The sequence below is a fragment of the Macrotis lagotis genome, chromosome 1, assembly GCF_037893015.1.
Source record: "Macrotis lagotis isolate mMagLag1 chromosome 1, bilby.v1.9.chrom.fasta, whole genome shotgun sequence".
Taxonomy (NCBI): domain Eukaryota; kingdom Metazoa; phylum Chordata; class Mammalia; order Peramelemorphia; family Peramelidae; genus Macrotis; species Macrotis lagotis.
The window spans coordinates 465,700,164-465,715,781 of NC_133658.1; the positions used below are offsets into that span (position 1 = coordinate 465,700,164).

The 15,618-nt window shown below is 34.7% G+C and overlaps 1 protein-coding gene across 5 annotated transcripts in view; it reads right to left on the bottom strand.

Moving 5' to 3' along the window:
• STS (steroid sulfatase) overlaps nt 1-15,618 on the bottom strand; it is a 203,630-nt gene that overhangs the window by 116,942 nt on the left and 71,070 nt on the right. For all 5 annotated transcript variants that reach the window (XM_074213609.1, XM_074213612.1, XM_074213608.1 and 2 more), the window contains one exon: nt 14,010-14,433. In XM_074213609.1, coding sequence (XP_074069710.1) covers nt 14,010-14,433 — 424 coding nt within the window. The remainder of the gene's footprint in view (nt 1-14,009; nt 14,434-15,618) is intronic.

Below are 15,618 nucleotides of genomic sequence, written 5' to 3' on the forward strand. Positions count from 1 at the left end.
AAAGATAAAAATACAAAAGAAGGAAGATAATGTTAATATGTGGTTTTTAAGTCAATATGTCACAGCAGAGATCCTTATATATTTTAGTGGTCCTGTATGTCTTTGAGTTTGATACCATTGATATAGAGGAGCCCTTTGGATAACTATGCTAGAGTGAACCCAAGCATCACTGAGCACCTAATATATGTCTTGAAGTAACTAATTAGTTTCTATGAATCTGGCCATGCAAAGCCCAAACTAACAAATGATAGCAAACATCACACGTCATGCTGAATTTAAGGAAAATAATGTTTTAAACATAACTTTAACCATAAATAATTCAAAAGGTGAAAGGGAACTTGAGTGGTCACAGACTCATAAGACCATGAATTTAAAGTAAATATTTAAAATAGAAATTAAATTTAAAATCCATTTAAGCCAACCAATATAAAGAAAAGAAGTGAAATAAATTGTACACTCACTTTTGTGAAATTGGATACTGAAATTATTCAGGACACTGGTCATATGTACATGTTATAAAGATGTATAGGGAGAACTTTCCTGAATAGTTTATTTCCATATTTTATTATGCATACAATACCTAGCATAACAATTTACAAATAACAAGTACTTGATAAATTTCTGTAGAATTAAATGACAACCATTTTGGCCAAGATGGCAGAGAGAAGATAAAGACTTCTGATCTTCGCTCATACATAACATGAAACAAACCTCTTAACAGAAATCCAATTGACAAATACCAAAAAGAGAAGCTAGGAGAACATGTACCTCAAGTTTTGTCTTCCAAAATCATGGGTGAGCCGGGTGCAGAAAGCAGACTCTGCCAGGAGTACAGAATGGGGTGAGAGCCTGAGAGCAGGACTAGCTCGATCATCCCCACAGATGTAAGCCAACTGGGAAGCAGAGGCATTGACTGTGGCACTGACAGTCTGGGGCTTACCAGCAGGGCTGGAGGCTGAGTTCCAGTGTGTAAGAGTTGCAGACATCGATCCCTGGGCTCCTCTGGTCTGGAGGAACTCAGAGTCCATACCTTCATTTCAGCTGAAGCCTCTTCCCAGAAGAAAAAAGATTACAGCACATCCCCCCCCCCACCACTCCCAGGCTCAGGTGTGAGCAGCAGAGCTCCCTCAGCTGTTAATAGGGAGAGTAATTAGTTTGCCCCAGGGCATAGCCCACCATTGTTCAAAGATAAAAGTATTCAACAGCTTCAACCATCCCCTGCAGGCCAAGGGAGAGGGGTACAAATCAAGGTCACAGACACTCCAGAGAAATCAACCAGCAACCCTACTGGCCAGCCCACTTGGATGTACTAAACACAGAGAGTAAAGCCTCTAGGGATCTCAACACCAAACCTCTTTGAACAAGCCCCGCCCCCCCACAAGATATTAGGAAAATGAAGAAAGGACAGAATAAAGGAGGGTCCATAGACAAATTCCTAGAAGGAGAGACCTAGAACCTCTGAGGATAATATGATTTGGTCTCCAGCACAGAAAGACTTCCTTGAAGAAATCAGGAAGGAGTTTAAAAATCAATTGGAAAATTTGGGAGAGAAAATTAACACCTTGCAACAAGAAAACAAATCCTTGGAAGATACAATTGGACAATTGTAAAAAAAAATAATTCTCTCAAAACCTCAATTGGTCAAATTGAAAAATTTTTCAAAAATAGAATTGAACAATTGGAGAAGGAGTTGCAAAAGGTAAATGAAGAAAATTCTCTAAAAAAAATAGTCTGTGGAAATTAATGACTTCATGAGACAAGAAGAGTCTGTTAAACAAAGCCAAAAAAATAAAAAAATAGAAGAAAATGTAAAATACCTCATCAGCAAAACCACTGACCTCGAGAATAGATCAAGGAGAGATAACCTAAGAATTACTGGTCTTCTCTGAAAACAATGAAGAGGAAAAAAAGCCTGGACTTAATATTACAGGATTTAGTGATGGAAAACTGCCCTGGTATCATGGAACCAGAGGGCAAAATAGTTATTGAAAGAATACATAGATGCCCTCTGGAATGGGATCTCAAAATGAAAACACCAAGGAATATTGTGGCCAAATTCCAGAACTATCAGATAAAAGAGAAAATCCTGTAAGCAGCCAGAAATAAACAATTTAGATACCAAGGTGCCACAGTAAGGATTGCACAGGACTTAGCAGCATCAATATTAAGGGATTGAAGGGTCTGGAATGAGATGTTCCAAAAAGCAAAGGAGCTTGGAATGCAGCCAAAAATCCATTAGCATGCAAAACTGAGCCTTCTCTTCCAGGGCAAAAGATGAACATTTAATGAAATAGGATACTTCAAACTTTTCCTGATGAAAAGACCAGAGCTTAATAGAAAATTTGGACTTCAAAGAGGAGACTCAAGAAATACATGAAAAGGTAAAATTTTTAAAAAGGGTGGGGAGAAAAAGAAAAAAACCTGTTATCAAATAAGATGAAATTGGCTATATCCCCACCTGGCAGAAAGTCTCATAACTCTCAAGAATTGAAACTCTATTAGAATATAATTAGTCAGAAGTGACAGACACTCATGACTTTCCGGCAACTCAGACAGAATGATTTAAAAACAATACCTCCCTTAAAAGGAGGATAGTAAAGAGATGGGAGGATGGAGGAGACTGAATGGGATAAATCTCATTACATTAATAGGTACAAAGGACCTATTTCAATAGAGGGGAAGAAGAGAGGATGTGAAAACAGCCTGAATCTTACTCTCATCAGATTTGGCTTAAAGTTAACATACATACATTCAGTTAAGATAAGAAAATTTATCTTACCTTTCAGGAAGGAGGGAAGGAAAAGGGGAACCGACAGAAGGAAGGGAAGGAAGAAGGGGTAAAGGGAAAGTGGAAAAAGGGGAGGGGGGTTGGATATAGAAGAGCAAACACACTGAAGGTGGTGGTAGTCAGAAACAAAATACTGGGGAATATGGATAAAGGGCAAAAAAGGGGAAAAATTCAAAAAGAGGGAAGAAAACATGAAGGGTAATAAAGAGTTATTAATTATAACTTTGAATGTGAATGGGATGAACTCTTCCTTAAAACATAAGTGAATAGCAGACTGAGTTAAAAAACAGAATCCTAAAATATGCTTCTTACAAACAAACACATTTGAAGCAGAGAGATACATATAGAGTAAAGGTAAAAGGTTGGAGCAAAATATATTTTGCTTCCCCTGAAGTGAAAAAAGTAGGGGTTGTAATCCTTATCTCACACAAAACAGCTACAAAAATACATACTGTTAAAAAGAGATAAGGAAGGAAACTATATATCCTAGTAAAAGGTACCATAGACAATAAAGTAATTTCAATACAAAATATGTATGCACCCAATGGTGTAGCATCCAGATTCTTAGAAGAGAAGTTGAAGGAGTTATAGGAAGACACAGACAGGAAAACTCTATTCGTGGGAGCCTTCAACCTCCCGCTCTCAGATTTAGATAAATCTAAACATAAAATAAACAAGAAGGAAGTTAAGGAGGTAAATACATTGTTAGAAAACCTAGGCATGATAGACCTATGGAGGAAACTAAATTGAGCTAGAAAGAAATGTACTTTCCTTTCTGCAGTACATGGCAATTACACAAAAATTGACCATGTACTAGGGCATAAATACTTAATTAATTGCAAAGAGGCAGAAGTAGTGAATACATCTTTCTCAAATAATAATGCAATAAAAATCCCATGCAATAGCAGGCCAGGTAGATATAAACCCAAAATTAATTGGAAACTAAATAACTTCATTTTAAAGAATGAGTGGATTTATGACAAATAATAGAAAGAATTAATTATTTTGTCCTAGATAATGACAATAATGAAACAATATACCAAAACCTGTGGGATATACACAAGGCGGCTATCAGGGGATATATTATATCTTTAAATACTTATATGAATGAATTAGGGAAAGAGGAAATAAATGCAACAATAAGAGAAGAAAAAGGAATGGAAGGAATTAGAATTGGGAAGGAAAAGACAAAACTCTCACTATTTGCAGATGACATGTTGGCGTACCTAGGCAATCCCAATAAATCATCTAAAAAATTACTAGAAATAATTATCAACTTTAGCAAAGTCGCAGGTTTTAAAGTAAACTCTCATAAATCCTCAACATTTCTATATATGATTAGCAAGATGCTAGTCATAGCTAGTCATAGGAAGAGTTAGAATGAGAAATAACATTCAAAGCAACTTTAAACAATATAAAGTACCTGGGAGTCTACCTGCCCAGGCAGACTCAGAAACTTTTTGAAAACAACTGTAAAACACTTCTCACACAAATAAAATCAAATTTAAATAACTGGGCAAACATCAACTACTCATGGATAGGTTGAGCTAATATAATAAAAATGACAATTCAACCAAAATTAAACTACTTGTTTAGTGCCCTACTAATCAAAATTCTAAAAAAAATTACTTTAATGAGTAAGAAAAAATTCTAAGTAAATTCAATAAAAAGTCGAGAACCTCCAGGGATTTGATGAAAAAAGTACAAAAGAAGGTGGCTTAGTCCTACCAGATCTAAAATTATATTATAAAGCATCATCATCATTAAAACTGTCTTGTATTAGCTAAGAAATAGATCAGTAGAATAGACTAGGTGCAACAGAAAGAATTGATTATAGTAATCTGCTGTTTGATAAACCCAATGATTCTAGCTATTGGGATAAAAACTCTCTCTTCAATAAAAAAACTGATGGGAAAATTTGAAGTTAGTATGGCAGAAACTCGGAATAGACCAACACCTCACACCTTATACCAAGATAAAATCAAAATGGATACATGATTTAGACATAAAAAACAATATTATAAGCAAACTACGAGATCAAGGAATAGCTTACCTGTCAGATCTATGGAAAGGGAAGCAGTTTATGCCCAAGGAACAGATAGAGAATGTCATAAACTAGACACAAAATAAACTTGACTACATTAAATTAAAAAGCTTTTGCACAGACAAAACCACTGTAACCAAAATCAAAAGAAATGTAGTAAATTGGGAAACAATTTTTACAACTAGTATTTCTGGCAAAAGCCTCATTTCTAAAATATACAGAGAACTGAATCAAAATTTTAAAAAGACTAGCCATTCCCCAATGACAAATGGTCAAAGGATATGCAAAGGCAATTTACAGATGAGGAAATCAAAGCAATCCATAGTCATATGAAAAAATGGCTCTAAATCACTAATTATTAGAGAAATGAAAATTAAAGCATCTTTAAGGTACACATCTCTCAGACTGGCCAATATCACCAGAAAGGCCAATGATCAATGTTGGAAGGGATATGGGAAATCTGGGACACTAATACATTGTTGTTGGAGCTGTGAACTCATCCAACCTTTCTGGAGAACAATTTGGAATTATGCCCAAAGGGCAACAAAAATGTGATGCCCTTTGATCCAGCAATACCACTCCTGGGTCTATACCCTGAAGAGATTATGAAAGAGGGTAAAAATATCACTTGTACAAAAACATTCATAGCATTATTGTCAATATTCAATTCATGGCAAAGAATTGAAAATCAAGTAAATGCCCTTCAATTGGGGAATGGCTTAACAAATAATGGTGTATGTATGTGATGGAACACTATTGTTCTATTAGAAACCAGGAGGGATGAGAATTCAGGGAAGCATGGAAAGATTGCATGAAGTAATGCTGAGTGAGATGAGCAGAACCAAAAGAACATTGTATACCCTAACAGCAACATGGGGGTGATGGTCAACCTTAATGGACTTGCTCATTCCATCAGTGCAACAACTGGGCACAATTTTGGGCTATCTGCAATGGAGAATACCATCTGTATCCTGAGAAAGAATTATGGAGCTTGAACAAACACTATTACCTTTAATTAAAAAAATCTATTATCTTATTATGTAATTTTGCTAACTCTTATACTTTATGTTTCTTCCTTAAGGACATGATTTCTTTCTCATCACATTCAACTTAGATCAATGTATGCCATGAAAACAATGTAATGACTTACAGACTTTCACTGAGGTACCACCTCACACCTCTTAGATTGGCCAGTATGACCAGGAAGGATAATGATCATTGTTGGAAGGGATGTGGGAAATCTGGGACACTATTACACTGTTGGTGGAGCTGTGAACTCATCCAACCCTTCTGGAGAGCTATTTGGAACTATGCCCAAAGGGCAACAAAAATGTGCATACCCTTTGACCCAGCAATACCACTACTGGGTCTATACCCTGAAGAGATGAGGAAAAAGGGTAAAAACATTACTTGTACAAAAATAATTATAGCAGCCCTGTTTGTGGTGGCAAAGAATTGGAAATCCAGTAAATGTCCTTCAATTTTGGGGAATGGCTTAGCAAACTGTGGTATATGTATGTCATGGAACACTATTGTTCTATTAGAAACCAGGAGGGATGGGATTTCAGGGAAACCTGGAGGGATTTGCATGAACTGATGCTGAGTGAGATGAGCAGAACCAGAAAAACACTGTACACCCTAACAGCAACATGGGAGTGATGTTCAACCTTGAAGGACTTGCTCATTCCATCAGCGCAACAATTGGGAACAATTTTTGGCTGCCTGGAAAGGAGAGTACCATCTATATCCAGATAAGGAGCTGTGGAGTTTGAACAAAGTACAAGGACTATTCCCTTTAATTCGGGAAAAAAACCCAGATGTCTTATGGTTTGATCTGGTTACGTCTGAGAATTCTGTTCTCTTTAAGGATATGATTTCTCTCTCATCACACCCAATTTGGATCGAGGTACAACATGGAAACAAAGTAAAGACTGACAGAATGCTATCTGTGGGGTGGGGGTGGGGGAGGGAAGCAAGATTGGGGGAAAACTGTAAAACTCAAATAATATCTTTAATAAAAATTAAAAAAAAGACTTACAGACTGCCTTTTGTGGGGGGTGGGGGGGAGGGAAGCAAGACTAGGGGGGGGAATTGTACAATTCCAAATAACATCTTTTATAAAAAGAATTAAATGACACCCAAAAAGGTTTCATAACCAATCAAAATTAATTCCTATTTCCATTTCATCTATTCCTGAAAACTACAAGACTCATATATTTAGTCCAATCCACCAGATGCTATATACATTTCTCAAGCAATTCAAATAACAAATTCTGGCCCTACTCCACAGAGTACACTGGACTTTGACACTGATCAAAAATCTCAATAGTTCTTGCTTTCAAGGAGTTTGCCATCCATTTCACACTCTATTGATCAATCTTCCTCCTTCTCCTCTGAAGTTCTTTCACTTGTCACATTTATCACAGACTCAAGTGTCTGACAAAAACAGGATATATGGATGAATTACTCTACTATCTGTTCAAGTCACAAGCAAAATCAGAAATATCAAATGTTCCTGTTAAGCTGAAAAGGCCCTTAGGGAAAGTAGAGTTATACAGACAGAGGTGGAAGAGACTTTAAAGGTCAATTCAGATCAAATTCCTCATTTTGTAAATGAGAGATCATGGAGGTCCAGGAATTACACACGTGTTCAATAGTCAAGGCAGACTTTGAACGTGGATTCTCAAACTACAAGTTCCTTCCAGTCCTGTTCTTTCCACTACAATGCCTCCAGTCACACAAGTACTTAGTACCAGAATTAAGACCAGAATTTTGATCTTATTCCACTGAAACTATTCTCTCCAAATTTACTAATAAATGACCTTTTACTTGCCAAATCCAATGGCCTTTTCTTAACTCTCACTCTGTTGATCACCTCTCCTCTTTCATATTCACTTCTCTAGATTTTTGGGACCCAGGTCTCTCCTTATGTTCCTCCTATCTTTCTGACCATTCTTCTATATCCTTTGTTAAATCATCTTCCAGATCTCACCCTCCAGGTATCCCTTAGGATTCTATCCTGGGTCCTTATTTCTTCTCATTCTAAACTACTGCATTTGGTGAACTCATCAGTTCTCAAAAATTTAATTACCAGCTGGAATTGGATGTCCAGTATATATTTCCACTCAATATATCCAAAATGTAACTTTCTTTCTAAATACCCTCCCTTCCTCACTTTCCTTATTCCTTTATAGAACAATACCATCTTCTAGTCCCTCAGGCAAACAACCAAAGAAACATCCTAGATGTCAAGGGATTTCAATTTAACCTTTGCAACATCTTTTGTATATGCCCCATTCTTTCCTCTGACATTGAGATTCACTGTTTAGGACTTCATCACTTCAAGCCTGGATAACTGTGAAAGCCTGCTGGGTCTGCCTTAAATCTTTTGCTACTCCTATCCATTTTCTAAACAGCCACTAAAATGATTACCCCCCATTCAAGCTACAGTGACTCCCTGTAAGCCTCCAGGATAAAAACCAAAATGCTTTGATTAGCATTCAAAGTCCTTCATAACTCAATACACTCCTACCTTTCCAGTTTTCTTGTGCCTTACATCCCCAATATGCACTCTTTGTTATTTCACGAATAAGATCCTCCATCACTCAGTTCTATACATTTTTTTCTCTGGTTTTCTACCATGTCTAGAATGCTTTCTCTTCTCCTCTCTGACTAGTAATCTTTTTGACCTTTAAATTCCAATAAATTCCCAACTTTAATGGAAGGTTTCCCTAATCCCTCTTAATTGTAACACCTTCCCTCTTGTAATTATTTCCTGAATACAACTTGCTTTGTGAATATAAGTATATATGTTTGTATATATATATATATACGTATATATATATATATACATATGTATATATATGTACACAATACCTATATACACATAAGTATATTTGTATACATTACGCTTTGTCTCCCCTCCCTTAAACTGTAAATTCCTTGAGGACAGGGACTGTCTTTTGCCTCTTTTGTTGAGTCGCAGCAGGTAATACAGTACCTAGCACATAGCAGATATTTAGAACCTCCTATAAAACAACTCAATGGTCTCTTGGTTTCTATCACAAAGGCATGGTTAGTAACTCATTATCCTACCCAGGGGTGGTGAACCTTTTTTCTGCCATATTTTTTGAATATTTAAAACATCATTTGCATGCTTTATTTGGACAAACGTTTAATTAATTCACCAACCCTAATTTCCAATCCCACCTTGCAGTTTCTGTGATAGTACCAGATTGCAGGTCTGTTATGGGTCAGGTGTTCTTCAGCCTTGATTTAACTAAATGTTACCCATCACACAATTCATGAAATTTTGACAAAGTTAGTTATGCGAAAATGATTTTTATTTCCAATAAGATTGTTATGTATCATTATTAATAGAATTTATTTTGGAACCAACTCTATACTACTAAGCTTTAAAAGGAGCAAGAAATTAAATTTATCTTTAATGATTAATTTAGTTGGTTTATAATCTGACTTGCTATTAAACTAATTTTTCTACTTTCAATCTGAGAGCTATACAAATCATTGACATTATTAATACTATTCTTCATTTTTTCCCTTCCAATTTTACATGGTAAACTGATCCTTTTAATAACAATTTTTGTGTATTGCTTATAAAGTATTCCTTTAGAAACTTTGTGTAATGAGTGGTGCATCTAAATCTTTATTTGGTTATTGTAAAATTGAAAGTAAACATGTCATAAATGGTTGTTTACATAAACTGAACTTTGTTAGGTTAGGTAGTTTGAGTATGAAAGTAATGAGATCAGTATTCTTGTTTGGATTCAAGTGAAGACCAATTAACTCAGTTATGTTTAAAGGCTACAGACTTTGCTCCTAAATCCTAGTCAATCAGGGAAAGAATGCATGATGTATGCTTCTATTATTATTAGAAGAGAATGCAGATGGTTCAGCACAAATCTATCACCATTATGAAAGAAATCACTCAAATCACAAGTTCTTCTGACAATGAGACAACACTTTCATTTTCATGTACCAAAAACTCACAGGATAGCACCTGGTGCATAATATTGACCAAATACAGGTGCATTGAGAAACATTTATAAACTAGAAAAGTCTTAACTGTTCTGAATTTCAATTTGGAATTATGGAAGAAGAGTGACTGAAGCATTGATTCAGCAATCCCACCACTGGAAAAATATCCATATCTGGGGGCATCTAAGTGACACAGTGGATAGAGCACTGGCCTAGGAGTCAGGAGAACCTGAGTTCAAATGCAGATTCAGACACCTAATATTTACTTAACTGTGTGACCTTGGGCAAGTCACCTAACCCCACTGCCTTGCAAAAACCAAAAAAATATAGAAGCAAAAAAATCCATATCTGCTCTCTGTTATAACAAAGAATTGGAAATAAACTTAAATGCTATCCAGTTGGATAAAAAGGCTTGAAAAAATTGATATATGATACTAATGAATTTTATTATGTTATAAGAATTAATGAATATGAAGAATTACAAGAAATATGAAAGATTTATATAAATTAATACAAAATGATCAGAAGCAAAAAATATTAAAATATATACCAGTATGGTAAAAGGAAGTTGAATTCCAAGTGGTGGAAAAAGTCAATTAAAGTTTCAGGAACCAGAGGTAGGAGAAAATTGGATAGTATATTATCATATGTGGTAGCTATACTAGAAATTGACATATAATTTTTCTTTGAGCACAAGAGGGTTGGGGTGAAATAACTGGGATGTGAAGACAAAGTATTCCATAAAACATTTCAAAATACTTAAGAAATATAAAATCTACTTTCAAGAAATAGTAATTTGTTGTTAAAAAAATGCTATTCCTTGAGAACTCTGTGAAGCATATAATGCTAGTGTTTTTATCTCCATCTTGTAGAAAAGGAAACAGAAATTTCTGAGACTAAATGACTTGCCTCGTATCCCTGCTACTAAATATGAAATCCATATTCTCTCTCAATAGTATTTCTCAGAGCTAGAAGAGTGATTCCAATGCTTTTATAAAAGGTAATTGGTTGATTCTGAGTTGAAAACTGTATTTTACTTTAAAGTGATAAATGAGTCCTATTTAGTTTTCTTATCCTTCTCTAAACATGGTAGTAATAGACTAAGCATACTTTCTGAAATTGTGTCTTCTTTATCAATATAACTCTTGACTTGAGAATCTATTCCTTAGCTAAACTATGTCACTGGTTGTTAAGTCTGTTCATTTCATTCTACAAAACTAAATTGTTGAAAGATATTCAAAAATCAATTGCTGCCAACTAATTTCCAGATCTGTATGGTGATGGTGAAATTGCTTTTTTAGCAACTTACCAGAAAAATTCGCAATTTTTTCAGAGGTTTCATAGATCCATAGAATATTAGAAACATCGGAAAGGGATTTCAGGCATCACCTAATTTTACCTTCTGCTTGATAAGATATGACTTCCTTCCATGAGATCTCTGATAAATGTCTATTGACCTCCCCAAGCAAATCTCTAGTAGCAGCTTACAATCTGAAGTAGCCCATTCTCCTTTTGGAAATTTTTAATTGATAGGAAGTTATTTCCAATATTAAATTAATTAAATTAATTTATTTCCAAAATTAATCTCCCTATAATTTCAATCCAATGGTCCTGGTTCTCTATCTAACTCTAATATCTAATATTTGACTTAATATCTCATCCTTCCACATGATAGCCCTTCAGAAATTTAAAGATAGCATTACACCACCCTTTAAGTTTTCTCTTCTCCAGGCTATATATCCATCATTCTTTGACCTCTCTGCACAGGACATGATTTCCAATCCATTCATCTTTTTTCTATTGCTTTTTTATTGTAGGAAAAGATTGTTAGTGTTTTTAAAAGAGTTGAATATAAAAATGGTCTCAATGCAAGGCACACAGTAGGTCTCATATTTTTCTTGATTAAGACATTAATCTCCAATGAATGCTACAAGACATCAGATTCTTTCACAGCCAGAATATACTGCTGACAATTATAAAGCTTGAAATCAAAAGAAAAAAACATGTTTTTTTTCACAAATGCTACATCTTGCCATCATTATGTATTTGTGCAGTTGAATCTGGGAAACTTGGACATTTAAATGTATTCCTATTAAATTTCATTTTGCTATATTTGAACATTCTGACCTGCTAAGGTCTATTTAGATTCTATTTCTACCACCCAGTGTATAAGTGAGTCACTCTAGTTTTGTGTCATATGCAAGTTGCATGAGAATGACATTTATATCTTCACTTAAATCATCTAAATCATTTATAAAAATGTTGAACAGAATAAGATCAGAGCCAATAATATTTGATCACATTTAACATTGATCCAACTGGGAGTGGGAATTGGGACTAGCAGATGGAAATTAAAAAGATAATTGTAAAATTGAACTAGACAGTCTCTAAGATCCTTCATAAATGTGCCTGTTAAAGGAATGTATATCTGAAAGTTGCAATTTAAAGTGCTAGATCAGCTATACTGAGATATCACACCCACTAAAATCAGATGGTAGAGGTCCAGCAATATTGTAGAAAGGCATGAGAAATCATTAGTAAGAAAAATAATGAATGAGTTTTCCTTGACTGAAGTATTCAAGCAAAAGTTCAGTAAGTATTTTTTGGGTGTCGCTGAGTGTATTCTTCAAGTTTAGTTGGGCTAGATTGGCCAATAATGTACTTTAGAACTCTGAGATTTTAGGTTTCTCAGGACCAATTATGAATCCATTGAACTCTACTATGGATATCTAGGTGGCACAGTGGATAGTGCCAGGTCCAGAGTCAGGAATACTCATCTTCCTGAGTTCAAATCTGATCTCAGATACTACCTGTATGACCCTGGGCTAGTCACCCAACTCTATTTGCTTCAACTTCCTCTTCTGTAAAATGAGCAGGAAAAGGAAATGCAAACCACTCCAGTGTCTTTGCAAAGAAAAGTCAAATGAGGTCACAAAAAGACAAACATGACAAAAAACAATTGAAAACAATTATATAATCTAGCCCACATTTCTATTTCTTGTCTACAAGAATAGCATGAGAGATTATGTATAAAAAGCAAAAACAAAGCAAACACACCTAGTTGAAATGAGATTATTAAATTGACCACATTCCAGGCACAAAAGTCTAGTAAAACCAACAACGGAATAAATGAAGTCATCCTGGCATGATTTGTTGATCTAATCTGACTACTAGTAATCAATACTTTTTCTCAAGCTAAATACTAGCGAACAACCTGCTCAATATCAAGCTGAAAAATCTATTGCTGCTACACTCTACTTTTTCACATCTTTTGAATTCCAGAACATTTGTTCATTTCCAGTCTTTAGGATATCTCTTTTTCCTCTTGATTCCTGAAAGATGATCTAAAACACCTGAGCAATCAAATCTGCAATCTCTTTTAGAACTCCAAAGATGCAATTTTGGCCAAGAGACTCAAATTCAGTTTTAGAGCACCTTCTCCTTTCTTAGCATCTCTTCTCTTATTTTGAACTTTTATTATTTTTTCACCATTTTTGTAATACCCATTTGAATGTGAAAATCATTCTCCCTGTTAGGGAAGTTGAGTTAGAGTTAAGTAGCTCTGTTTTTCTTAGATTTTGCTTTTTCTATCATCTTTTAACATTATAGTCTCTATTAACCTTAAGACCTTTCTCTCTTATTCTTGACCCAACATAAATGAAAAAGCCATTTCTGGTTTTTCCTCAGCATTTCCCCCCCCCAAGTCCAAGCTTATTATTCATTTTAAATGGTAAAATGTAGATTAGAGAGAACAATATTATTGTTATTCTTTTTTCTTTCTCCTCCAGAACAATTTTTGGTGAGTAAAACAAAACAAAACACAACATAGCTCTGGCCAACTCACACTTTAGCTTATAGCTAGTCAAGAAGGTGATTAAGTACCATACTATTAAGAAATCACAAGAAGGAAAACGTTGACAGAAAAGTTGTGAAATCAGTGTTTAACTAACATAGAAAGGAATAATTTCTGAATTTATAAAGTATATACTATTTGATTTTCATATTATTATTTTATTCAGACACATTGCCCTCTTCATGTGCTCTTATAATTTCTCTAGATACCTATTGAACATAGAAATGAAAAGAAAGCTAAAATAAGGATAGTTTTTGACAGTCATCATGGAAATGAATGTTAGCAAGTTTTCATGAGCAAAATCCTAGTAAACAAGAAACACCAACCTGTTTATGAATTTGAGAGCTTCCCTGGTCAACCTCTGAGTGAGATTTTCATAAGACATTGGCTGCTGGACAACCTCATGGTTCCTCATCAAGATGCAGTTTAAAGGTCGGAAAAAATGAAGGAAACAGGCTAAGAGTCCAATTATAGTAGCTGCTAATAAAAGACATGAAAAGAATACCCAGTGAGGGAGCCGAAACAGGCCGAGGCAATTGAGAGCCTCCAAAGTGACCAGAGCAATGCCCACAATTTGAAGGGGAATGAAAACAAACATATGAATGGCTGTGGTAAACACAGTTCCTGATCCTGGCTTGCAATCTCTCAAATTGGTCACTGGCAGTCCATAGAAATGATCAAAACCATGATTTAATGGGTGGTGACAGAAGTCATCTCTGCTGTTACAGTTTATCCCAAGGTGCCACTTTCCTATGGAAAGAGAAATATATGATTCACATATTGTCAGGTAAACTTTCCAAACTTCATGATTTTGAATATTAAATCCTACCTATATCAATTTAGGCAATTTCTACCTATTAACTAATTGAATGTTTTTTTTTTTTTAATTTTTGCAAGGCAATGGGGCTAAGTGGCTTGCCCAAGGCCACATAGCTAGGTAATTATTAAGTGTTTGAGACTGGATTTGAACTCAGGTCCTGCTGAATCCAGGGCTGGTGCTCTATCCACTGAGTCACCTAGCTGCCCCTAATTGACTGCTTTAATTCTAAACTTAAACAAAAAAAAAAAAAGAAATAGTATTTTGAAACACATGGAAAAATACAAAAAGCTGATTCTATATAATACCATTAAGACTTGTCTTAGTGCTCGGTTGTTTTTTTTTTGTTTGTTTTGTTCTGTTTTGCTTAGGACTACAAGACTTTCTACATATTATTTTCAAAACTACACTTTTTTCCCTTTCAAACTTACTTTTGTTTTCTTCTTTGCATTTAGAAAATATTACAATGACCCTCTTTCACTTTGTATCACAATTGTTAACTGTCTACTTCCCCTAGGGATCTAGCCCCAAATTAAACATTTATGTTTCACATAGTCTAGAATTTAAAAAACTTATTTCTATAGGCAAACAGACTTGATTTGATCTTTAGATACTATTATTTTTATTGAGTCAGTAAACACACTGTATGTAATATAGGTAGTGTTTGTGATATGTGGCACAATTTCCAGAATTTCTTTAAATCAGTTTCTTTAAATTCATTCTCATTTCCCATTCCAATTTTCAAATGAGAATGCAAAAATAAACAAACAAACAAATAAATAAATAAATAAAAAGGACCTGGCATATAATATCATGAACAACATAGTAAATATTGTAAAAGTTATTTTTGATAGACAAATGACATTATTTTGCTTTTGTTTTTTAAATAGTGTTAATACTGTCATCCAAAAGTAGCAAGGGAAAAAAACTTACCTATCATAAAAAAAGAAAAATTTGAAACTGAATCAATCCCCTGGTTTTTGTCAGACCTTAGACAAGTTTTTTAAATCCTCTGGACCTCAGTTTCTTCAAATGCAAAATGAGAGATTTTAACTAGATGACCTCTAAGACTCCTTTCAGCTCTAAGTCTAAATTCTGATAATAGTATACCACATTGT